The 27,791-nt window shown below is 44.2% G+C and overlaps 1 protein-coding gene and 1 pseudogene across 1 annotated transcript; one reads left to right on the forward strand and one right to left on the reverse strand.

Annotated features, from left to right (window-relative positions):
- Positions 1-4,165: 4,165 nt before the first annotated feature.
- LOC127931030 (ATP-binding cassette sub-family C member 4-like) lies at positions 4,166-22,592 on the reverse strand (annotated as a pseudogene).
- Positions 22,593-22,787: 195 nt separating this feature from the next.
- Positions 22,788-24,982, forward strand: LOC127931031 (adhesive plaque matrix protein-like). Its single transcript, XM_052521808.1, has 2 exons — positions 22,788-22,836; positions 22,935-24,982. Exons 1-2 carry the CDS (start codon positions 22,788-22,790, stop codon positions 24,980-24,982), a joined length of 2,097 nt encoding a protein of 698 aa, XP_052377768.1.
- Positions 24,983-27,791: the final 2,809 nt, after the last annotated feature.

A 27,791-nucleotide genomic window follows, 5' to 3' on the forward strand; every position in this document is an offset into this window, starting at 1 on the left:
CCAGTCTCAGAAATTGCAGCCCAAATAAATGCTAAACAGAGTTCAAGTAACAGACACAACTCAACATCAACTGTTCAGAGGAGACTGAATGAATCAGGCCTTCATGGTCGAATTGCTGCAAAGAAACCACTACTAAAGGACAGCAATAATAAGAAGAGACTTGCTTGGGCCAAGAAACAAGAGCAATGGACATTAGACCAGTGGAAAGCTGTCCTTTGGTCTGATGAGTCCAAATGTTAGATTTTTGGTTCCAACTGCCATGTCTTTGTGAGACGCAAAGTAGGTGAGCGGATTATCTCCGTGTGATGGTGTGGGGGTGCTTTGCTGGTGACACTGTTGGTGATTTATTTATTTATTTATTTATTCAAGGCACACTTAACCATCAAGGCTACCACAGCATTCTGCAGCGATACACCATCTCATCTGGTTTGCGCTTAGTGGGTCTATCATTTGTTTTTCAACAGTATAATGACCCAACACACCTCCAGGCTGTGTTAGGGCTATTTGACCAAGAAGGAGAGTGATGATGACCTGCATCAGATGACCTGGCCTCGACAACCCAATCAACCCAATTAGGCCCTAAAAATTGTCAAATACTCCAGCCACCCTAGTCATAGACTGTTCTCTCTGCTACCGCACGCCAAGTCTAGGTCCAAGAGGCTTCTAAACAGCGTATACCCCCAAGCCATAAGACTCCTGCACATCTAATAAAATTGCTATCCAGACTATTTGCATTGCCCCCCCTCTTTTACGCCACTGCTACTCTCTGTTATTATCTATGCATAGTCACTTTAATAACTCTACCTACATGTACATATTACCTTAATTACTTAGACTTACCGGTTCCCCGCACATTGACTCTGTACCGGGACTCCCTATATATAGTCTCACTATTGTTATTTTACTTCTGCTCTTTAACTTACTTACTTGTATTTCTTAGTTGTATTTTTTAAACAGCATTATTGGTTTGGGGCTTGTAAGTAAGCATTTCACTGTAAGGTTCTATTCGGGGAATGGGACTAATATCATTCGATTTTGAATTGAGATGGTTTGGATGAGTTGGACTGCAGAATGAAGGAAAAGCAGCCAACAAGTGCTCAGCATATGTGGGAAATCCTTCAAGACCATTGGAAAAGCATTACAGGTGAGGCTGGTTGAGAGAATGCCAAGAGTGTGCAAAGCTGTCATCAAGGCAAAGGGTGGCAGTTGTAAATGAGAACTTGCCTAACTGGCCTACCTGGTTATTTAATGTGAAAAAAATACATATATATTTTGAAGAATTTAAATTATAAAATATATTTTGATTTGATTAACATGTTTTTGGTTACTACATGATTCCATATGTATTATTTCATAGTTTTGATGTCTTCACTATTATTCTACAATGTAGAAAATAGTCAAAATATAGAAAAACCCTTGAATGAGTAGGTGTGTCTACACTTTTGACTGGTGCTGAACATCACAAATGAATATCAAAGGAAATATATATATATTTTTAAGGAGTTGCTCTATTACTGTAATCACCATAGAAAGTTGATCCCAAATTGAGAGAGTTAAAACCCAATATTTCTCAATAGATTTAAAGCAAAGAAAGCTGCCTTTCTAGAATGGTCTCTGAAATTATTAGAAATTTTAATTTTGGGAAATAGATTACGCAGACGATTAATTTGATAATATCAGAGTCATGTAAAATTATAAAAAGGCAAGTTTTTATCATGAAATAAACTTATGGTATAGAATATAGAAATACATCTAGATATACAGTATACGATTACACACTTTGAATAGAAATATTAACAGAGCTCGCTTAACATTTTCACACACACTGTTGTGTGTATGACTGACTGTGTTGTTTTGGGAAAAGAATGGAGGCCAGTTGATGAGTATGTTATAAGCATTAGTGTGACTGTAAATGTGTGCACTGGGAGTTCTGACTGAGTTACGACAAAGGAGGAGGGTCTGGTTGATTGGGTTGGTTACCTGTTTGGCTGTGTGAAGCAGGGAGACTGCCTCTTGGTTGGCTGGGTTGTTTACATGTTTGGCTGTGTGGAGCATGGAGACTGCCTCCTGGCTGGGTTGGTTACCTGTTTGGCTGTGTGGAGCAGGGAGACTGCCTCTTGGTTGGATTGGTTACCTGTTTGGCTGTGTGGAGCAGGGAGACTGCCTCCTGGTTGGATTGGTTACCTGTTTGGCTGTGTGAAGCAGGGAGACTGCCTCCTGGTTGGGTTGGTTACCTGTTTGGCTGTGTGGAGCAGGGAGACTGCCTCCTGGTTGGATTGGTTACCTGTTTGGCTGTGTGGAGCAGGGAGACTGCCTCCTGGTTGGGTTGGTTACCTGTTTGGCTGAGTGGAGCAGGGAGACTGCCTCCTGGTTGGATTGGTTACCTGTTTGGCTGTGTGGAGCAGGGTAGATCCTCCCAGGATCTAGAACCTGCAACCAGACACAGGGGAGAGTAATAGGGTGAGGGCCACACAGCCTATATACTTTACTGCTTAAAAACAAACATTTCAGCTGTTTCACTGCTGAGTGATCCACACAGACAATAGAGGGTGAGTGTGAAACAGTAGTTCTCTACTGTCTCAGAACCATCCATTTCATGTGACTCATGCCAACACCAAACACCAGGGTTTGTTTCTGCCTGACAGGGCTGTAAACATTCCCTGTTGGTGCTGTAAAAGATGCATGCATTATCCATGCATTTCAGCACCGCAAGGGTGGTCCTCAACTGTGTCAAAGGCAACAATCCAACCTTCAGCACACTTAAGAAAATTACCATCATGTGTCTGACATCACAACGTAAACCAGGTAAAGAGTAGCTTGTTTTCTAGGATGTCCATAAAGGCCTAGAATAACATTCTGGCTACCTTTAAACAAGGTACAACAGACAATGCCCACTCTATAACATCTTAAGACTCGTTAAGGAACAGTAACACATAGTATTATAGAACTAGTGTCATCAACAACAGAACACTGTATCTCTGCCTTAGCTAGCTCCATAGAATACATGCAGGCCTCCTACTCAAGAAAACTCATCAGGGGTGCAGCTTAATCATTTGGATGAGGCAATTCAGGTGTTTTCCCAAGTCTGTTCTACCAAACAGCGTGACAATCTGCGGGGCGTTTGACATGGGGACTGTTGTGGAAATGTCCCTGCCGAGTGGCATTTAGCTTTTCTCTTCGCCCTTGTCAATGGCCAGCCAGCCAATGTCCTGGCAGACAGGAAACAAATGCTGCCACAAACAGCACTAATTGGCACTTCTGCAGGCAGTGGGCTAGAAGAGGCCAAAGTGGCACAGGGGCCACGTGCTGGCCTGGTCTGTGAGTTTTGGTGTGCGGCCCTCTCTTGGCAGGTTTGTTGTGGTGCCATATTCTTTCCATTTTTTTATTATGGATTTAATGGTGCTCCGTGGGATGTTCAAAGTTTCTGATATGTTTTTATAACCCAACCCTGATCTGTACTTCTCCACAACTTTGGCCCTGACCTGTTTGGAGAGCTCCTTGGTCTTCATGGTGCTTAGTGGTGTTGCAGACTCTGGGGCCTTTCAGAAGAGGTGTATATATACTGAGATCATGTGACAAATCATGTGACACTTAGATTGCACACAGGTGGACTTTATTTAACTACTTATATGACTTCTGAAGGTAATTGGTTGCACCAGGTCTTATTTCAGGGCTTCATAGCAAAGAGGGTGAATGCAAGCACCATTTTTCCGTTTTTTTTTTTCCATTTCACTTCACCGATTTGGACTATTTTGTGTTTGTCCATTACATGACATCCCCCCAAAATCTATTTAAATTACAGGTTGTACTGCAACAAAAAAGTAAAAATGCCAAGAGGGATGAATACTTTTGCAAGGCACTGTATATACTTCAGAGTTGCCTCTGCCCATAAAAACAATGTCCTATCTGGGCAGCTTAAAAGTAAGTTTAAAAAACTGTTTGATGTCTGCTGTGCCTCTGCGATATAACCGCAATGATAAGATAGATGTTCTTCTTCTTTGTTTTTATGTTTTATTATCTCGCTGTCATACTGTGTTCAACCATGTTGGATCTTACCTAGCCATCTATTTTTAAGATGACCACAATGGAAATAAGTCCCAGACTTTATTGTGTGTTATCTTCGATGATTTTTCTCATGTGCATGCATGGCTTTTTCAAGTTTAATGTGTGCTTGTTTTTTAAAATGGTCAAATTAATCAACTAAACTAAACACTTACAGCCAAACTCTGTATAGTAGTTTGCTTAAATGGCTGATTGTAAAAGTCTGACCCTGAGCTATTCTTTGATATTGTATTGTACAGTAGGAAGAAGAAATGTCTGCAAGCTATTTAATATCAATTGTATCTACAGTACTGTTAGTGACTCAGTGAAGATGAAGAAGGGCTATGACTTTGCCTAAGAAGATGTGCCGACGCATTGCAAGCCACACCGAGATCCGGTCACAGTCAATGTTGATGGTGTTGAGTCGATGGGCAATGGTGAGCACAGGACACTCTCTGAAAGTCTCCCAAATGGTCTGCTGGATGAGGCAGTAAGTTCTACAGGAGCAGGGAAAGAGAATATCTCAGCATCCACACAGAAACAATACTGTCTTCCATTACCCCTGGGCAGGGATTTTACTTCACACATCAAAACAATGGCTAATCCTTAGCCAGGTATGTGCAGCTGTACTGACGTTCACAGGATAGAGTTACACTGTCACAGAGTACCAGAGGCCATAGCTTTATGCACAAAGGTTTTAGTTTGATCTTTTTGTTCATTATGTTTTTGTCATATGAAGGGAAAATGGAATGTATGGGAAGGACTAATGTTACAACACAAGTTACAACACGACTCACAACATTACAGTGACAACAAGCAGAAACATGAGGGTCAAACCCGGGGTCCACGTTAGCAGTGGTCTAACCTGGGGTTCATGTTTGTTGTGTTCTAACCTGGGGTTCATGTTAGCTGTGTTCTAACCTGGGGTCCATGTTAGCAGTGTTCTAACCTGGGGTCCATGTCAACAGTGTTCTAACCTGGGGTCCATGTTTGCAGTGTTCTAACCTGGGGTTCATGTTTGCAGTGTTCTAACCTGGGGTTCATGCTAGTAGTGTTATAACCTGGGGTTCATGTTAACAGTGTTCTAAACTGGGGTTCATGTTAGCAGTGTTCTAACCTGGGGTTCATGTTAGCTGTGTTCTAACCTGGGGTCCATGTTAGCAGTGTTCTAACCTGGGGTCCATGTCAACAGTGTTCTAAACTGGGGTTCATGTTTGCAGTGTTCTAACCTGGGGTCCATGTTAGCAGTGTTCTAACCTGGGGTCCATGTCAACAGTGTTCATGTTTGCAGTGTTCAGTGTTTCTAACCTGGGGTTCATGCTAGTAGTGTTATAACCTGGGGTTCATGTTAAAAGTGTTCAAATGTTATTTGTTCATAACCTGGGGTTCATGTTAGCTGTGTTCTAACCTGGGGTCCATGTTAGCAGTGTTCTAACCTGGGGTCCATGTCAACAGTGTTCTAAACTGGGGTTCATGTTTGCAGTGTTCTAACCTGGGGTCCATGTTAGCAGTGTTCTAACCTGGGGTCCATGTCAACAGTGTTCTAAACTGGGGTTCATGTTTGCAGTGTTCTAACCTGAGGTTCATGTTTGCAGTGTTCTAACCTGGGGTTCATGCTAGTAGTGTTATAACCTGGGGTTCATGTTAACAGTGTTCTAAACTGGGGTTCATGTTAGCAGTGTTCTAACCTGGGGTTCATGTTAGCAGTGTTCTAACCTGGGGTTCATGTTAGCAGTGTTCTAACCTGGGGTTCATGCTAGTGTTTATAACCTGGGGTTCAAATCAAAATCAAATGTTATTTGTCACATACACATGGTTAGCAGATGTTAATGCCAAAATGCTTGTGCTTCTAGTTCCGACAATGCAGTAATAACCAACAAGTAATCTAACTACCCTTGCTCGGTTTCATCAACCTTGGGGACTGGACATTGGCAAGAAGAATGCTAGGGAGTGGTGCAGTGTTCTCCGGACTGACTGGACCGGTTCATGTTTTTCAGTGTTTTTGGGGTCGCAGCATGGGATCCATCCGTTTACAGTGTTCTAACCTGGGGTTCATGTTTACAGTGTTCTAACCTGGGGTTCATGTTTACAGTGTTCTAACCTGGGGTTCATGTTTACAGTGTTCTAACCTGGGGTTCATGTTTACAGTGTTCTAACCTGGGGTTCATGTTTACAGTGTTCTAACCTGGGGTTCATGTTTACAGTGTTCTAACCTGGGGTTCATGTTTACAGTGTTCTAACCTGGGGTTCATGTTTACAGTGTTCTAACCTGGGGTTCATGTTTACAGTGTTCTAACCTGGGGTTCATGTTTACAGTGTTCTAACCTGGGGTTCATGTTTACAGTGTTCTAACCTGGGGTTCATGTTTACAGTGTTCTAACCTGGGGTTCATGTTTACAGTGTTCTAACCTGGGGTTCATGTTTACAGTGTTCTAACCTGGGGTTCATGTTTACAGTGTTCTAACCTGGGGTTCATGTTTACAGTGTTCTAACCTGGGGTTCATGTTTACAGTGTTCTAACCTGGGGTTCATGTTTACAGTGTTCTAACCTGGGGTTCATGTTTACAGTGTTCTAACCTGGGGTTCATGTTTACAGTGTTCTAACCTGGGGTTCATGTTTACAGTGTTCTAACCTGGGGTTCATGTTTGCAGTGTTCTAACCTGGGGTTCATGCTAGTAGTGTTATAACCTGGGGTTCATGTTAACAGTGTTCTAAACTGGGGTTCATGTTAGCAGTGTTCTAACCTGGGGTTCATGTTTACAGTGTTCTAACCTGGGGTTCATGTTTACAGTGTTCTAACCTGGGGTTCATGTTTACAGTGTTCTAACCTGGGGTTCATGTTTACAGTGTTCTAACCTGGGGTTCATTTTAGCAGTGTTCTAACCTGGGGTTCATGTTAGCAGTGTTCTATCCTGGGGTTCATGTTTACAGTGTTCTAACCTGGGGTCCATGTTCGCAGTGTTCTATCCTGGGGTTCATGTTCGCAGTGTTCTAACCTGGGATTCATGTCAACAGTGTTCTAACCTGGGGTCCATGTTAGCAGTGTTCTAACCTGGGGTCCATTTTAACATTGTTTTAACCAGTGTTTCGTATTTCCAGTGTTCTATCCTGGGGTTCATGTTAACAGTGTTCTAACCTGGGGTTCAGGTTAATTAACAGTTTTATATCCTGGGTTTCATGTTAGTGGTGGCCTCATCCATAATAAGGATCCAGTTCCATCTGAGGATGGCCCTGGTCAGACAGATCAGCTGCCTCTGACCCACGTTGAAGTTGCCGCTTGACAGCGAATACCGTCACCAGCCTGGCAGGTAGCTTCTCCACGACGGCCCTCAACTGCACCTTCAAAGAGATGAGAGGGAGCAGGGACCCTCCATTACCTCCCGGGGGGATCTCTTTAAAGAGCCATCCAACACACCATTAACCAGCTGGCACAATGTAGGGCCAGGTCCATGGATGACCTTGGCCACTGCCTCTTGCTTTTTTCCAAGCCAGCAAACCCATTGAGGAGCCGGGAGACTGGGGACCAGGAGCTGGAGCTCTTCACTGTGGGGGAAGCCTGCCTTCATCCCCTTTTGCCCAACACATCACAGCACAACACAGCTTCTCCCCAGGACTCTGAATGGCTCCCAGTTACAAGCCGCACATTGACATGGCCCCATGGCCCTAATGGGATTTCACCCCCTTGTCTTGTGGCGAGCAGGCAGGCTGAATGGCAGCATTGTGCAGCTGGAATGAGGGATCGCCCAACGGGTCGCCGAGGGGGATGCATTCTGAGCACAACGATGCAGCACCTCTTCAAGTGCATTCCACAGGCCCTCGTCTGTGTGCTGACTGAAAGGGTCCAGGTGAAGAGGACCGCGACCTGCATGGGGGTGGGATGAATGTAGAAAGAGAAGGCCACGGCCAGTTAGGATAATGACGAGGGGGAGACATTTGAAAGGGTTAAGACAGCCTTCATAGAGCAGCACTGTGTGTGAGGGAGAGGTGTTCACAATGGAGCCTGCAGTGCCACACTCAGGAGCCCCATTCAATGCTGGCCTCCGGCACACTATGCAACGTTAAATTGATCTTTTTACTTTGGAATACTGTAGTTTGTGCTGGGATCTTGGTTGAAAGTAAAGGGTGCATAGAGGTTATCCGGATGTACAAGCTACAATGTTTGCAATCAAACAACATTCTACAAGTATTTGTCAAATTACTTAAAGGTAAACTATACCATCATTTAGTCAATGTAAAACAAACTAAAAACATATCTCGTCTCAAAAGTACATTTTATAGAATGAAGAAAATTAGCAATGTTCAATCAAATTCAGTACACGAAGATAGATGCTCTCTCGAAATAACAGTTCAAAACCTAGTTCAAACTCCCTTGTTTTTAGTTGACAAATACAGGTACTTGCTGCAAAAAAAGGAAACAAATGAGTAAATGAGGGACACAAAGTATTTGTCATTCGGGTTTGGCCGGTGTAGGCCGTCATTGTAAATAAGCATTTGTTTGTAACTGACTTGCCTAGTTAAATAAAATACAAATTAAATATATATATTTAAAAGATCTCAACCCAATTGAACACTTACGGGAGTTTCTGGAGAGGGGCCTGAGACAGTGTTTTCCACCACCATCAACAAAACACCACATTTTGGAAATTCTTGTGAAATGGTTTCGCATCCCTTCGATAGAGTTCCAGACACTTGTAGAATCTTTGCCAAGGCGTATTGACGCTGTTCTCGCGGATTGTGGTGGCCCAGCGCCCTATTAAAACACTTTATGTTGGTCTTTCCTTTATTTGGACAGTTACCTGTACGTGTGCATGAGTAAAAAGAAGTAATCCTTCACTTGGTTGACATTTCTCCAGGCTGTAAAATGCAGCTTGGAGCAGTTCTGTGTGTATTTACAGTGAGCTACCCACCTGTATCAAGGTTCAGTTGTACAATCACCCTTAAAATAATAAATACAGCTCTTTATTGTAATGCAGTCAAAACAGCTTGCCACTCAGAAGGCATTGTTCAAGCATGCCCTTGTGTTTGCTGTAACCTGGCAAACAGGAGCATGGCTAAATGTAATTAATCATGTCAAGCCTCCTAGAATATATTTATTCAGAAATCGTGCTTCAATGTAGAAGAGATCTACAGAACTCTTACAGTGGACTCTCCTTTCTAGCCATGAGAATTACATCAGGCCATTCACGGAACACTATAAAGGTAGCAGTTTTGGGGAAGTTACTCTTTAAATATACTGTAGTCTACCAAGCTACCAATCACTTCACACTAGAAGAAGTGAAGCTACACTAAAGCTGCCCTTAAGAAAAATATAGTTTACTTAACTCAAGTTTTAAACTACTTAGTGAAAAATGTACGTCTAGAATGTCATAGACTACAGATTGCAGAAACAGATCACTCTGTAGTCAGATGTTAACAGAAGGTAGAGTTTAACCTATTATAGTAAAAACAAAAAGTGAAAATTAGGGACACAAAAATGTTTCAAGTGAGAATTAGGGAGGTCTGATGCCAGTAGTTAGCTATGTCACTACACGGTAGAAGAGTAATTAACTACTGAAAACACAACCTAGATTAGAAGTTAGTTCAACTACCTCCAAGCTACTGCAAAATGTAGTTAAATTACTAGTTGAACTACATATATTTCACTACTCCCCAACACTAAAAGGCTAGATAACAAGGTCATTTTCTCATTATTTTATCACAAAATACTTGAGGGCTTTCTTCTGTGACACACAACAGAGTATTTGGGGCTTTAATAGTCATAAGACCATTTAAAAACCCTTAATGAGTGGGTTTCGGCCTGTGCAGGAGCAGTAGAGATGGAGCAGGACAGTGAGAAACTGTCCCAATCCACAATGCAGTGGAGGGAAGACCATAATAAATCAAGCTTACTCCAGATGCTAATCTGACCTCATTTTAAGATAAGAATGTTCACCTGAAACGGCAAGATAGAATTTGTGTGAATACACATGTACACACGCGCTCACACACAAACACACACACACAAGTCAACAAACTTTGGTGTCAGTCTTGACAAACCCATGGTAAGTGTTCAACTTTGAGCAGATCCCTTGGAAACAGATCTGTGAATTTGAAGCATTCAGGAGTTCATCCCTTTCCCTCTATACCCAGAAATGGTCCCACCTCTCTACTCCCAATGAGCTTTTCCCCTGCCACCAGCAGACAGCCTTGTCATTAAGCCAGCTCAGGTCCCAATTCAAGCTGGTTTTATACTCAATGTTACGTTGGAAAAACAGCTTTTTTCCCATACTAATACAAGTTTATCATAATCAAATCTGAGGGAAGCTGGACAATAATAAAAGTCCTCATTGGCAATTTATGGAATACATATCAGAATCTGAAAATTCCACATCATGGCCACAAGCATCTTATATCAAGTTATTTTCTATTTGAAAGGCTGAGTGAATATCACTTATACTAGGAGATATGGCAGGGGTTCTCTAGAGACAGCAGGAGCGGTAGAGATACTGTGAATGATCGGCTATCAAAGGCCAACTGACATTTACTCCTGAGTTGCTGACCTGTTGCACCCTCTACAGCCACTGTGATTATTTCAACTGATGTAAGAAGGGCTTTATAAATAAATTTGATTGATATATTAAAAACTAATTTCAAATGTACATTTGTAAATACAACCTTTTCCGTTTGTAAGGGACAATGTAAAAACTGTAAATATAGGCAGAATAAATCCAATCTTGGTATTACCAATCATACTCCGTGTATTTAATTCTTGCAAAAATAAAGGAAACAAATTATTAAATGAGGGATAAAAGTATATTTATTTGGGCTCCCGAGTGGCGCAGCGGTCTAAGACACTGCATCTCAGTGCTAGAGGCATCATTACAGACACCCTGGTTTGAATCCAGGCTGTATCACAAACGGCTGTCCCATAAGGCGGTGCACAATTGGCCCAGCGACGTCTGGGTTTGGCCGGCGTAGACCGTCAATGTAAATATGAATTTGTTCTTAACTGACTTTCCTAGTTAAATAAAGGCTAAATAAAAAATAACAATGATTTTTACAGAGGAAAATAAGTCATGAATCTTTACCCATAGATCATCTCTATTCTGTGTGTGTACAGAAGGAGTGCTGCTACTCTGAGCTAAGTCACGTCACTTACGAGTTTAGAACAGAAGTCATCTAATCCCATCCCGCCCTGTTTGATGCTTTACCCATGATATCAATCAATCAAATGTATTTATCATTTATTTATTTTATTTTTTGCATCTAAGATGGCATAGCAGTCAGACGTCCTTTGTCCTCGTCTTGTTGTGTCCCGTGTATATTTACATATTTTCTTCGCATATATTTTATATATATACTTTTTCTTCTAAAAACTCAACTTCAAAACACTCTCCTTCAACCAGCCCCTCATCTATTTATATCAAAAGTATTATTCACCTCAAATCTGAAATCCACAACAGAAGCTAGCCAGAAACTAGCCAGAAGCTGGCTAACGTTAGTATTCAGCTAACCACGGTTGGCGTTCATCAGCTATCCTTTAGATCGAAAAGCTATCGCCAGTTTTGTACAACGCGACTCAGACCAGAGCATACTGGACCTATTTTCTCTCCATATCCCCGGAGCATATCCCCGGAGCAAACATCAATTATTCTGGAGCTAGCCAGTTGAAGAGTTCCATCAGCCACTCCTGGGCTACAATCACCTATCCGGACTCATTTTACTGCCGACGCTGAGCCCCACCGGGCTTTCACGACTGGAATACCGACGTTATCTGCTCGAGGGAGTTATCCAACTGACCCCTCTGTCGAGACGTTACCTGAACGCCCATCTGTGGCCCGCTAATCTTTAGCTGTCTTATCGGCTGCTATCTGAATATGTCCATCGGACAATTTTCTTGGTCCACTATAACTATATCTATTTTGCAAATTGGATTGGTCCTCTCTACTACAAGGAACCCCACTAATCAACCGACGGAAATGCACGAGGTGGCTAAAAACAGACCTCCATCCTCTGCCAGCTTGCTACCGATGGCCCGGCTAGCTGTCTGAATCGCTGTGACCCCAACCAACCTCACTATTCACTGGACCCGGCTAGCTGTCTGAATCGCCGTGACCCCAACCAACCTCACTACTCACTGGACCCTTATGAACACTCGACTAAGCATGCCTCTCCTTAATGTCAATATGCCTTGTCCATTGCTGTTCTGGTTAGTGTTTATTGCCTAATTTCACTGTAGAGCCTCTAGCCCTGCTCATTATACCTTATCCAACCTTTCAGTTGCACCACCCACACATGCGATGACATCACCTGCTTTCAATGATGTTTCTAGAGACAATATCTCTATCATCCTCACGCAATACCTAGGTTTACCTCCACTGTATTCACATCCTACCATACCTTTGTCTGTACATTATACCTTGAAGCTATTTTATCGCCCCCAGAAACCTCCTTTTACTCACTGTTCCAGACGTCCTAGAAAACCAATTCTCATAGCTTTTAGCCGTACCATTATCCTACTACTCCTCTGTTTCTCTGGTGATGGAGAGGAGAATCCAGGCCCTGCAGTGCCTAGCTCCACTCCTATTCCCCAGGCGCTCTCATTTGATGACTTCTGAAACCATAATAGCCTTGGTGACATGCATGTTAACATTAGACGCCTCCTCCCTAAGTTTGTTTTATTCACTGCTTTAGCACACTCTGCCAACCTGAATGTCCTAGCTGTGTCTGAATCCTTGGTTAGGAAGACCACCAAAAACTCTGAAATTCCATCCCTAACTACAACATTTTCAGACAAGATAGAACGGCCAAAGGGGAAGGTGTTGCAATCTACTGCAGAGATAGCCTGCAGAGTTCTGTCCTACTATCCAGGTCTGTACCCAAACAATTTGAACTTCTACTTTTAAAAATCCACCTCTCTAAAAACAATTCTCTCACCGTTGCCGACTGCTATAGACCACCCTCTGCCCCCAGCTGTGCTCTGGAAGATGTGGGATATGTGAAGTGATTGCCCCCCATCTATCTTCAGAGCTAAACTGGGACATGCTTAACACCCCAGCCATCCTACATTCTAAGCTTGATGTCCTCAATCTCACACAAATTATCAATGAACCTACCAGGTACCACCCCAAAGCAGTAAACACGGGCACCTTCATAGATATCATCCTAACCAACTTGCCCTCTAAATACACCTCTGCTGTTTTCAACCAAGATCTCAGTGATCACTGCCTCATTGCCTGCATCCTTAATGGGTCAGCGATCAAACGACCTCCACTCATCACTGTCAAACGCTCCCCGAAACACTTCAGCGAGCAGGCCTTTTTAATTGATCGGGCCCGGGTATCCTGGAAGGATATTGACCTCATCCCGTTAGTAGAGGATGCCTGGTAATTATTATTATTATTTTTAAATGCCTTCCTCACCATCTTAAATAAGCATGCCCCATTCAAGAAATTTAGAACCAGGAACAGATATAGCCCTTGGTTCTCTCCAGACCTGACTTTTCAGGGAAGTTAGAAACCAATATACACAGGCAGTTAGAAAAGCCAAGGCTAGCTTTTTCATGCAGAAATTTGCTTCCTGCAACACAAACTCAAAAACTTTCTGGGACACTGTAAAGTCCGTGGACAATAAGAACACCTCCTCCCAGCTTCCCACTGCACTGATAGGAAACTCTGTCACCACCGATAAATCCACTATAATTGAGAATTTCAACAAGCATTTTTCTATGGCTGGCCATGCTTTCCACCTGGCTACCCCTACCCCGGTCAACAGCACTGCACCCCCCACAGCAACTTGTCCAAGCCTTCCCCATTTCTCATTCTCTCAACTCTAGTCAGCTGATGTTCTGAAAGTGCTGCAAAATCTGGACCCCTACAAATCAGCCGGGCTAGACAATCTGGACCCTTTCTTTCTAAAACTATCTGCCGAAATTGTTGAAACCCCTATTACTAGCCTGTTCAACCTCTCTTTCGTGTCGTCTGAGATTCCCAAAGATTGGAAAGCAGCTGCGGTCATCCCCCTCTTCAAAGGGGGGGACACTCTAGACCCAAACTGCTAAAGACCTATATCTATCCTACCCTGCCTTTCTAAGGTCTTCGAAAGCCAAGTCAACAAACAGATTACCGACCATTTCGAATCCCACCGCACCTTCTCCGCTATGCAATCTGGTTTCAGAGCTGGTCATGGGTGCACCTCAGCCACGCTCAAGGACCTAAACCTTGAGCGTATCTTACCGCCATCGATAAGAAACAACACGGTGCAGCCATATTCATTGACCTGGCCAACGCTTTCGACCAAGGCTTTCGACTCTGTCAATCACCACATCCTCATCTGCAGACTCAATAGCCTTAGTTTCTCAAACGATTGCCTCGTCTGGTTCACCAACTACTTCTCTGATATAGTGTAGTGTGTCAAATCGGAGGGCCTGTTGTCCGGGCCTCTGGCAGTCTCTATGGGGGTGCCACAGGGTTCAATTCTTGGGCCGACTCTCTTCTCTGTATACATCAATGATGTTGCTCTTGCTGCTGGTGAGTCTCTGATCCACCTCTATGCAGACGACACCATTCTGTATACTTCTGGCCCTGCTTTGGACAACCCTCCAAACGAGCTTCAATGCCATACAACTCTCATTCCGTGGCCTCCAACTGCTCTTAAATACAAGTAAAACTAAATGTATGCTTTTCAACCAATCGCTGCCTGCACCTTCCCGCCAGTCCTGCATCACTACTCTGGACGGTTCTGACTTAGAATATGTGGACAACTACAAATACCTAGGTGTCTGGCTAGACTGTAAACTCTCCTTTCAGACTCACATCAAACATCTCCAATCCAAAGTTAAATCTAGAATTGGCTTCCTATTTCGCAACAAAGCATCCTTCACTCATGCTGCTAAACATACCCTCGTAAAACTGACCATCCTTCCGATCCTCGACTTCGGCGACGTCATTTACAAAATAGCCTCCAATACCCTACTCAATAAATTGGATGCAGTCTATCACAGTGCCATCCGTTTTGTCACCAAAGCCCCATATACTACCCACCACTGCAACCTGTACACTCTTGTTGGCTGGCCCTCGCTTCATACTCGTCGCCAAACCCACTGGCTCCAGGTCATCTACAAGACCCTGCTAGGCAAATGTGTGGTGTCCTTTGACAGCTCTTTGGTCTTGGCCATAGTGGAATTTGGAGTGACTGTTTGAGGTTGTGGACAGGTGTCTTTTATACTGATAACAAGTTCAAACAAGTGCCATTAATACAGGTAACGAGTGGAGGACAGAGGAGCCTCTTAAAGAATAAGTTACAGGTCTGTGAGAGCCAGAAATCTTGCTTGTTTGTAGGTGACCAAATACTTATTTTCCACCACAATTTGCAAATAAATTCATTAAAAATCCTACAATGTGATTTTCTGGATTTTTTTTCTCATTTTGTCTGTCATAGTTGAAGCCTATGATGATGTACCTATGATGAAAAGTACAGGCCTCTCTCATATTTTTAAGAGGGAGAACTTGCACAATTGGTGGCTGACTAAATACTTTTTTGCCCCACTGTAAATTTACACAGAACACCGGATAAGACAGGAGATATATTCCAGATATAACTGACAGACCCTAGCCCCCCGACTATTGCAGCATAAATACTGGAGGTTGAGACAGGAGGGGTCGGGAGATACAACTGCCTGTACCCCCTGTCAGAAAGAGCAGTGCCCAAAATGAAAACATCTCTTCCAGATCACTCAGAAAAACGAAAACAGTTTTAATACAGGATTGAAACTTTATCTGGTAAGCTATTGATACCAAAAACCCATCAAAGTCATCATAACAAAAACCTTCAATTAATAATTCACATGCTTTGAGAAATCTTGGCTTCAGTGTATGAAATGTTCAACACTTGGGCTAAATGATGTTGGTAGGACTTTATGGGGGACTGTGAGGATGGGGGTGGTGGAGAAGAGAGAAGTCTCCTAAGCAGCTTTGCTGATGTTTCGGGGGTGGAGGGCTAATCTCCTGTCACTGAAGGGAAAGGGAGTGGATTTGCTCTACTCTGCTCTCCTCTCCTCTCCTCTCAGAGCTGGGCCATGGGAGTCTTTTCCCCTCATCGCCGCAGAGCACTGACACTTACCCGCGGGACGGCATTTTCCTAAATCCATATAATTTTCAACTAGCAAAAATAAAGTTAAACTGTCTCAAGGCATCCGTTTGCCTCACTTTCCAAAATCCAAAGACTGTAATAATCCACCTAATCAGTGACTATGCAACATGTCTGGGAAATGCTAAAGACATATTTGTAGTGTTTATTAGGATCCCCATTAGCTGCTGCAGTAGCTACTCTTCCTGGGGTCCAAACAGGGTTAAAACGGTTACATCACATCAAAACACAATCACAACCTACATCATCAATAACATAATACGTCATACAGTAAACTTTTACTCTAATATCACACATTTACAATATAAAATCAAAAATACCACAACATTACAATGTGTGTGTGTGTCTCTTTACAGTCCGCGTTGTGCCGTGAGGTGTTGTTTTATCTGTTTTTTTAAATCAGATTTGATCTTTTGGCTTGAGTTACTTGATGTGGAAGAGAGTTATATGCAGTCATGGCTCTATGTAATACTGTACGTTTCCCAGAGTTTGTTCTGGACTTGGGGACTGTGAAGAGGCCCCTGATGGCATGTCTTGTGGGGTATGCATGGGTGTCTGAGTTGTAGGTTAACTGTTTGAACAGACAGTTCGGTGCTTTCAACACATTTAATACCTCTCACAAAGACAAGTAGTGATGCAGTCAAACTCTCCTCTACTTTGAGCCAGGAGAGATTGACATGCATGTTATTATGATATAAGCCCTCCGCGGACATTTAAGGGCCAGCTGTGCTGCTCTGTTCTGGGCCAACTGGAATTTGCCTATGTTCTTCTTTCTGGCACTTTACCATATAACTGGGCAGTAGACCGTGTGATAAAACTAAGGCCCGTAGGACTTGTTTAGTTGTATAATGTAACCTTATAGAATGCGTCAGGGACCACCTCAGTCAAGTCACCTTAGGAGACAAGTCAGTAGCACTATACACCTTACCATCCTGGCCCACCACACATTCAACCTTGAACTGTTTTACACAATGCTTTATAATGATTCAACAAGCTTTAGTGATTCTAAGGCTTACATAATCATGTGTACTGTAAGTGGATCCCTAATGGATGTACAGGACGATGCTGAAGTAACAGTGTTACACAGTGCTGCCTAGCAACTAGACTACACTAGGCAGCAAACAATGTAGATACCAGAAGGATGATCCTCTGAGGCAGGGTATGCGGGCCGATCTCTGAGGCGAGAACGTTTCGATGGATATCCTGCCCTCAGGTTCAGCCAGGCGGAATAGAGCACAGCTCAGGGAGCTTTTACCAGCGCCAGTCCGCACCATGATGCCAACCTAGAGTCAAACATTCAGAGAATTAGTGTTGTATTACATTAGTGTTCTATCAGGGAGATTTTACCAGCGCCAGTCCGCACCATGATGCCGACCGAGAGTCAAACATTCAAGAATTAGTGTTGTATTTTATTAGCGTTGTATCAGGGAGATTTTACCAAATAAAAATCAAATCAAATCAAATGTATTTATATAGCCCTTCGTACATCAGCTGATATCTCAAAGTGCTGTACAGAAACCCAGCCTAAAACCCCAAACAGCAAGCAATGCAGGTGGAGAAGCACGGTGGCTAGGAAAAACTCTCTTGAAAGGCCAAAACCTAGGAAGAAACCTAGTGAGGAACCAGGCTATGTGGGGTGGCCAGTCCTCTTCTGGCTGTGCCGGGTGGAGATTATAACAGAACATGGCCAAGATGTTCAAATGTTCAAAAATTACCAGCATGGTCGAATAATAATAAGGCAGAACAGTTGAAACTGGAGCAGCAGCACGGTCAGTTGGACTGGGGACAGCAAGGAGTCATCATGTCAGGTAGTCCTGGGGCATGGTCCTAGGGCTCAGGTCCTCCGAGAGAGAGAAAGAAAGGAGAGAATTAGAGAATGCACATTTAGATTCAAACAGGACACCGAATAGGACAGGAGAAGTACTCCAGATATAACAAACTGACCCAAGACCCCCGACACATAAACTACTGCAGCATAAATACTGGAGGCTGAGACAGGAGGGGTCAGGAGACACTGTGGCCCCATTCGAGGACACCCCCGGACAGGGCCAAACAGGAAGGATATAACCCCACCCACTTTGCCAAAGCACAGCTCCCACACCACTAGAGGGATATCTTCAACCACCAACTTACCATCCTGAGACAAGGCTGAGTATAGCCCACAAAGATCTCCGCCATGGCACAACCCAAGGGGGGGCGCCAACCCAGACAGGATGACCACATCAGTGAATCAACCCACTCAGGTGACGCACCCTTTCCAGGGACGGCATGAGAGAACCCCAGTAAGCCAGTGACTCAGCCCCTGTAATAGGGTTAGAGGCAGAGAATCCCAGTGGAAAGAGGGGAACCGGCCAGGCAGAGACAGCAAGGGCGGTTCGTTGCTCCAGAGCCTTTCGGTTCACCTTCCCACTCCTGGGCCAGACTACACTCAATCATATGACCCACTGAAGAGATGAGTCTTCAGTAAAGACTTAAAAGGTTGAGACCGAGTTTGCGTCTCTGACATGGGTAGGCAGACCGTTCCATAAAAATGGAGCTCTATAGGAGAAAGCCCTGCCTCCAGCTGTTTGCTTGGAAATTCTAGGGACAATTAAGAGGCCTGCGTCTTGTGACCGTAGCGTACGTGTAGGTACAGTATGTACGGCAGGACCAAATCAGAGAGATAGGCAGGAGCAAGCCCATGTAATGCTTTGTAAGTTAGCAGTAAAACCTTGAAATCAGCCCTTGCTTTGACAGGAAGCCAGTGTAGAGAGGCTAGCACTGGAGTAACATGAGTTTTTGGTTCTAGTCAGGATTCTAGCAGCCGTATTTAGCACTAACTGAAGTTTATTTAGTGCTTTGTCCGGGTAGCCGGAAAGTAGAGCATTGTAGTAGTCTAAACTAGAAGTGACATAAAGCATGGATACATTTTTCTGCATCATTTTTGGACAGAAAGTTTCTGATTTTTGCAATGTTACGTAGATGGAAAAAAGCTGTCCTTGAAATGGTTTTGATATGTTCTTCAAAAGAGAGATCAGGGACCAGAGTGATGCCGAGGTCCTTCACAGTTTTATTTGAGACGACTGTACAACCATTAAGATTAATTGTCAGATTCAACAGAAGATCTCTTTGTTTCTTGGGACCTAGAACAAGCATCTCTGTTTTGTCCGAGTTTAAAAGTAGAAAGTTTGCAGCCATCCACTTCCTTATGTCTGAAACACATGCTTCTGGCAAGGGCAATTTTGGGGCTTCACCATGTTTCATTGAAATGTACAGCTGTGTGTCATCCGCATAGCAGTGAAAGTTAACATTATGTTTTCTAATAACATCCCCAAGAGGTAAAATGTATAGTGAAAACAATAGTGGTCCTAAAATGGAACCTTGAGGAACACCGAAATTTACAGTTGATTTGCCAGAGGACAAACCATTCACAGAGACAAACTGATATCTTTCTGACAGATAAGATCTAAACCAGGCCAGAACTTATCCGTGTAGACTGATTTGGGTCTCCAATCTCTCCAAAAGAATGTGGTGATCGATGGTATCAAAAGCAGCACTAAGGTCTAGGAGAACGAGGACAGATGCAGAGCCTCGGTCTGACGCCATTAAAAAGTAATTTTCCACCGTCTCAGTGCTATGATGGGGTCTAAAACCAGACTGAAGAATTTCGTATACATTGTTTGTCTTCAGGAAGGCAGTGAGTTGCTGCGCAACAGCCTTTTCTAAAAATTTTGAGAGGAATGGAAGATTCGATATAGGCCGATAGTTTTTTATATTTTCTGCGTCAAGGTTTGGCTTTTTCAAGAGAGGCTTTATTACTGCCACTTTTAGTGAGTTTGGTACATATCCGGTGGATAGAGAGCCGTTTATTATGTTAAACATAGGAGGGCCAAGCACAGGAAGGAGCTCTTTCAGTAGTTTAGTTGGAATAGGGTCCAGTATGCAGCTTGAAGGTTTAGAGGCCATGATTATTTTCATCATTGTGTCAAGAGATATAGTACTAAAACACTTGAGCGTCTCTCTTGATCCTAGGTCCTGGCAGAGTTGTGCAGACTCAGGACAACTGAGCTTTGAAGGAATACGCAGATTTAAAGAGGAGTCCGTAGTTTGCTTTATAATAATCATAATCTTTTCCTCAAAGAAGTTCATGAATTTATCACTGCTAAAGTGAAAGTCATCCTCTCTTGGGGAATGCTGCTTTTTAGTTAGCACCAGTTTTTTAGCGCCAGTCCGCACCACCATTCAGAGAATTAGTGTTGTATTTTATTAGCGTTGTGTCAGGGAGATTTTACAAGCACCAAGCCGCCCAACAATGCCAACCTTGAGTCAAACATTCAGAGAATTAGTGTTGTATTTTATTAGCGTTGTGTCAGGGAGATTTTACAAGCACCAAGCCGCCCAACAATGCCAACCTTGAGTCAAACATTCAGAGAATTAGTGTTGTATTTTATTAGCGTTGTGTCAGGGAGATTTTACAAGCACCAAGCCGCCCAACAATGCCAACCTTGAGTCAAACATTCAGAGAATTAGTGTTGTATTTTATTAGCGTTGTGTCAGGGAGATTTTACAAGCACCAAGCCGCCCAACAATGCCAACCTTGAGTCAAACATTCAGAGAGTTAGTGTTGTATTTTCTTGGTGTTGTAATTCATTTTTTACTCTGAAATAATTTCTCTACTACAGAACTTGAACAACACCATTCAACACATATTAGTGAAGACATACCACTACATTGAACAAAGTGCTAAATTCAAGGTTTACTTCACTTCCCAATGAATCATCTTTGTCCTTTGCCTTTCACTTTTCCAGCAGAATGAGAGAGAGAAAGATTATGTTTGTGGAGATGTTCCTTCCTGTCTAGTAGGTATCAGTTGTTAACGTGACAGACCCACAAGCCGTATGATATTAAAACAGCAGAATTACGCAAAAATGTACATGATGGTATAATATGCTACCACAACGTAATGCATTTCAGTGTCTGTCTGTCGGTATTATCAACCATGTTCCACATTGATCAATCACATGTTCCCATCCCACTATTACCAATATGCTTGGATTCAGATTCCCAAAGATAAGCTTCGAACTAATCAGAAATATTAAATTGAAACAAAGAATACAAAAAGCTATCTAAATACAATCTAGAAATCACCTTGTGGATACACAACAGGCAAGTATGGAAATTGTATATGAAGAAATGTAAGAAAATTAAGTCAAGAGTCAGGCGAACTAGTGAAGGTCTTGAGTCCTTTGGTGTGTTCTTGCTGTACTGAATCATGTGTCTCTCTGAGTCTGTATCTCTGGCCTCGTGCGTGTGTGTGTGTGTGTGTGTGTGTGTGTGTGTGTGTGTGTGTGTGTGTGTGTGTGTGTGTGTGTGTGTGTGTGTGTGTGTGTGTGTGTGTGTGTGTGTGTGTGTGTGTGTGGAGAGAAAGATAGGTATTGGTTTCCTGTGAAAGTGTTGTCTCAGGGGGACTGTCAGGTTGCACAAAACCTGATCAGGCCCGCGGCATCGGGTGAGGTTCCCTCCCATGTGCTGTCAGACCTAAGGCCTCTGCACTTATCAACCCATCCATTGTGAAATCAACCACACTGGTGAACCGTGGCCATGCAGAATACACCCTCTGCATTAAACGCTGGGTTTCAATCACCCTCAACCATCTCCACTTCTCTCCCTCTTCCACTCCCTCTCTTCTTCTCTCTCTCTCTCTCTCGTCCACTCCCTCTCTTCTTCTCTCTCTCTCTCTTCCACTCCCTCTCTTCTCCTCTACTCTCTCTATCTCTCTCTCATATAGTGAATAAAGAGTTGTCACCGTCAGGTCTCCTAGAATGCATATCAGAACAAATGACAAGTCTTTATTACATGATCTGTATTCCATGAATCACAAAGGGTATATTGCCCTGGAATCAGTGGCCCAATAAGGTGTCCCTAAATAATTGATTTGAAAAATAATGACAGGTAGAGAGGAACAACACCACACCTATTACACTGGTGTGTGTGTTTTTGTGTGTGTGTGAGTGTGCGTGTGCGTGTGCGTGTGAGTGTGTGTGTGTGTGTGTGTGTGTGTGTGTGTGTGTGTGTGTGTGTGTGTGTGTGTGAGTGTGTGTGTGTGTGTGTGTGTGTGTGTGTGTGTGTGTGTGTGTGTGTGTGTGTGTGTGTGTGTGTGTGTGTGTGTGTGTGTGTGTGTGTGTGTGTGTGTGTGTGTGTGTGTGTACGGTCATCAAAATGTGACACATTTCAGGAAATTGCTACCTGGGACATTTTCTCTGGATCTGAAGACCGCGACTATATTCTTCAGGACCACAGGACTGTCCGCGCTGTAGGAGAAGTTGACCCGGTCGAAGGTGATGAAGCCATGCCTGGCACAATCAGGCGGAGGGTGTTTGTCCATCTCCCAGGGTGCTTCACTCTCCAGTTATGTGTACTCCAGCACCCTCTCCACTGATATCATCTGGACAGTCAGAACATTATGACAGAACCAGTGTTATTCTGTGGCCATGTACAGGACCAGCTATACATTTGCATGACTAGAAACTACTAGAGTGACATTTCACATATTATTTGAATGTTTTATCTTTGTATTTGTTGAACTATTCTTTAACCAGGTACGTCAACGCGTAGACGTTTCAGTAAATTCGTTTGTACCATGTTCTCCCCCTCTTTGTCTGACTCTACACTGGAACATCCCAATGAGGGTAAGGCCCATACAGCCATGCCCACACAGCCAGGCACACAATAGCAGGCCCAAAAAGCCCACCCAGCCATGCCAACACATCCAGGCCCACAATAGCAGGCCCACAAAGCCCACACAACCAGGCCCATACAGCCAGGCCCACACAGCAAGGCCCATACAGCCTCAAACAGCCAGGCCCACACAGCCAGGCCCACACAGCCAGGCCCATACAGCCTCAAACAGCCAGGCCCACACAGCCAGGCCCACACAGCCTCAAACAGCCATGCCCACACAGCCAGGCACACAATAGCAGGCCCAAAAAGCCCACCCAGCCATGCCAACACATCCAGGCCCACAATAGCAGGCCCACAAAGCCCACACAACCAGGCCCATACAGCCAGGCCCACACAGCAAGGCCCATACAGCCTCAAACAGCCAGGCCCACACAGCCAGGCCCACACAGCCTCAAACAGCCAGGCCCACACAGCCAGGCCCACACAGCCTCAAACAGCCATGCCCACACAGCCAGGCCCATACAGCCTCAAACAGCCAGGCCCACACAGCCAGGCCCACACAGCCTCAAACAGCCATGCCCACACAGCCAGGCACACAATAGCAGGCCCAAAAAGCCCACCCAGCCATGCCAACACACCCAGGCCTACAATAGCAGGCCCACAAAGCCCACACAACCAGGCCCATACAGCCAGGCCCACATAGCAAGGCCCATACAGCCTCAAACAGCCAGGCCCACACAGCCAGGCCCACACAGCCAGGCCCATACAGCCTCAAACAGCCAGGCCCACACAGCCAGGCCCACACAGCCTCAAACAGCCAGGCCCACACAGCCAAGCCCACACAGCCAGGCCCATACAGCCTCAAACAGCCAGGCCCACACAGCCAGGCCCATACAGCCAGGCCCACACAGCCTCAAACAGTCAGGGCCACACAGTCAGGCACACACAGCCTCAAACAGCCAGGCCCACACAGCCAGGCCCATACAGCCCAAACAGCCAGGCCCATACAGCCAGGCCCATACAGCCTCAAACAGCCAGGCCCATACAGCCTCAAACAGCCAGGCCCAAACAGCCAGACACATACAGCCAGGCCCACACAGTCTCAAACAGCCAGAACCACACAGCGAGGCCCACATAGCCAGGCCCACACAGCTTCAAACTGTCAGGCCCACTCAGCCAGGCCCACTCAGCCAGGCACATACAGCCAGGCCCACTCAGCCAGGCCCACACAGCCAGGCCCATACAGCCAGGCCCACTCAGTCAGGCCCACACAGCCAGGCCCATACAGCCAGGCCCACACAGCCTCAAACAGACAGGGCAACACAGCCAGGCCCACACAGCCTCAACCAGTCAGGGCCACACAGCCAGGCCCACACAGCCTCAAACAGCCAGGCCCACACAGCCAGGCCCACACAGCCTCAAACAGCCATGCCCACACAGCCAGGCCCATACAGCCTCAAACAGCCAGGCCCACACAGCCAGGCCCACACAGCCTCAAACAGCCATGCCCACACACCCAGGCCTACAATAGCAGGCCCACCCATACAGCCTCAAACAGCCAGGCCCATACAGCCAGGCCCACATAAACAGCCAGGCCCATACAGCCTCAAACAGCCAGGCCCACACAGCCTGGCCCACACAGCCAGGCCCATACAGCCTCAAACAGACAGGGCAACACAGCCAGGCCCACACAGCCTCAACCAGTCAGGGCCACACAGTCAGGCACACACAGCCTCAAACAGCCAGGCCCACACAGCCAGGCCCATACAGCCTCAAACAGCCAGGCCCACTCAGCCAGGCCCACACAGCCAGGCCCATACAGCCAGGCCCACTCAGTCAGGCCCACACAGCCAGGCCCATACAGCCAGGCCCACACAGCCTCAAACAGACAGGGCAACACAGCCAGGCCCACACAGCCTCAACCAGTCAGGGCCACACAGTCAGGCACACACAGCCTCAAACAGCCAGGCCCACACAGCCAGGCCCATACAGCCTCAAACAGCCAGGCCCATACTGCCAGGCCCATACAGCCTCAAACAGCCTCAAACAGCCAGGCCCATACAGCCTCAAACAGCCAGGCCCAAACAGCCAGACACATACAGCCAGGCCCACACAGTCTCAAACAGCCAGAACCACACAGCGAGGCCCACATAGCCAGGCCCACACAGCTTCAAACTGTCAGGCCCACTCAGCCAGGCCCACTCAGCCAGGCCCATACAGCCAGGCCCACTCAGCCAGGCCCACACAGCCAGGCCCATACAGCCAGGCCCACTCAGTCAGGCCCACACAGCCAGGCCCACACAGCCAGGCCCACACAGCCAGGCCCACTCAGCCAGGCCCACACAGCCAGGCCCACACAGGCCCAGTTAGCACCTGCCTTCAAGTCTGATAAAGAGAGACTCACTCACTCACTAAACTCTATGTTCCTCTCAGTACTGCAGAGGCTCATAGCCTGTCGTATATATATTGGTTATCCTATGGTTGATATAGCAGCCATACCATACAGACCCATCCCTGAGGAACAGGCAGCTTAAGGTAGTGACGCTGATAAATATGGAGCAGATGCCATCCAGACACATAGCGAACCATCGCGATTTTGTCAGGAATAAGAACCAGGCCTCATTCAGCAAACATAGCATGATTAATAACTATATTTCATTACACAATATCAGATTGTAATTATGTCAGTAGAGTTATAGTTAGATGTCACAACCTTTTGCTGTTCTGTAGAAAGCTGTAGAATCCCACTTGAATACAGGCAAAATAAATAATTGAATTGTATATTCTGCCATTGTAATGCTGTAAAAGCTGGGATGACATAATAGTTAAAGACACACGCCAGCTATTTTGGAACAGTTTGTGTTTAAAAACGATATCCCACGTATAAATACAGTAACGTAAACACACTAAGTATAAATACAGTAACGTAAACACACTAAGTATAAATATAGTAACGTAAACACACTAAGTATAAATACAGTAACGTAAACACACTAAGTATAAATACAGTAACATAAACACACTAAGTATAAATACAGTAACGTAAACACACTAAGTATAAATACAGTAACATAAACACTAAGTATAGATACAGTAACGTAAACACACTAAGTATAAATACAGTAACGTAAACACACTAAGTATAAATACAGTAACAAACACAAAGTATAAATACAGTAACATAAACACACTAAGTATAAATACAGTAACATAAACACTAAGTATAGATACAGTAACGTAAACACACTAAGTATAAATACAGTAACGTAAACACACTAAGTATGAATACAGTAACATAAACACACTAAGTATAAATACAGTAACATAAACACACTAAGTATAAATACAGTAACATAAACACTAAGTATAGATACAGTAACGTAAACACACTAAGTATAAATACAGTAACGTAAACACACTAAGTATAAATACAGTAACATAAACACTAAGTATAGATACAGTAACGTAAACACACTAAGTATAAATACAGTAACGTAAACACACTAAGTATAAATACAGTAACATAAACACTAAGTATAGATACAGTAACGTAAACACACTAAGTATAAATACAGTAACGTAAACACACTAAGTATAAATACAGTAACGTAAACACACTAAGTATAAATACAGTAACATAAACACACTAAGTATAAATACAGTAACATAAACACACTAAGTATAAATACAGTAACGTAAACACACTAAATGGTCAGAAAAAAATGTTTTGAGAAAAATAGTTTTTTGTTGTTGTTGACACAACCGCAAACTTTCTGGAACAACAAAGGAGAAAAGAGGAAAGGCCTCCATGTCATCTCATACCTGGATCACCTATTGAGATGCATTCTGTTCAATAAATCTGGTGTCAAATGGAGGTGAAACCCTTTATGCACTTTTCCCATACATTTTCCTGTATACTTGGCTAGCAATAGCAGTGATTCTGAGAGAAACGTTCTAAAGGAAATGACAAATTTGATCATTCCTGTTAAAAAAACTGCGATAAAGCCTGAATGTTCCATTGAAAGTTATTAATAGCCACTTGTGTTCTTAAATTTACTGCAGTGGGCTAAATAAGGGTCACACAGAGTGATTATTGGTAGTCTACTCCACGAAACAAAAGTATACACCTAACACACATGTGTTTGGGCACCTGTGGGCACCTGCACATGTCAGATATATATATACTTGAAATGTATTCAATTTTGAGTTTGCATCCCAATATTACACTTTATATACATCTGAAATATACATCTGAAATTTAACAAACTGACAGAGAAACATCGTATTTTCTTTGTAATTTTTTTTTTTTTATCCTTCATTAATTCTGAAACATATTTACAGGATTTCACACATGAGGCCAAATAGGAGGCTTTTAGTCACTGACTGAATGAAAGGGCTACATTCATACCTGTCCTTCTGTGTCCTTCAGTTACCGGAGAGGAAGTAAACCGTACTGGGCTACATTCATACCTGTCCTTCTGTGTCCTTCAGTTACAGGAGAGGAAGTAAACCGTACTGGGCTACATTCATACCTGTCCTTCTGTGTCCTTCAGTTACCGGAGAGGAAGTAAACCGTACTGGGCTACATTCATACCTGTCCTTCTGTGTCCTTCAGTTACAGGAGAGGAAGTAAACCGTACTGGGATACATTCATACCTGTCCTTCTGTGTCCTTCAGTTACCGGAGAGGAAGTAAACCGTACTGGGCTACATTCATACCTGTCCTTCTGTGTCCTTCAGTTACAGGAGAGGAAGTAAACCGTACTGGGCTACATTCATACCTGTCCTTCTGTGTCCTTCAGTTACCGGAGAGGAAGTAAACCGTACTGGGCTACATTCATACCTGTCCTTCTGTGTCCTTCAGTTACAGGAGAGGAAGTAAACCGTACTGGGCTACATTCATACCTGTCCTTCTGTGTCATTCAGTTACCGGAGAGGAAGTAAACCGTACTGGGCTACATTCA

The sequence above is a fragment of the Oncorhynchus keta genome, chromosome 7, assembly GCF_023373465.1.
Source record: "Oncorhynchus keta strain PuntledgeMale-10-30-2019 chromosome 7, Oket_V2, whole genome shotgun sequence".
NCBI classification, from domain to species: domain Eukaryota; kingdom Metazoa; phylum Chordata; class Actinopteri; order Salmoniformes; family Salmonidae; genus Oncorhynchus; species Oncorhynchus keta.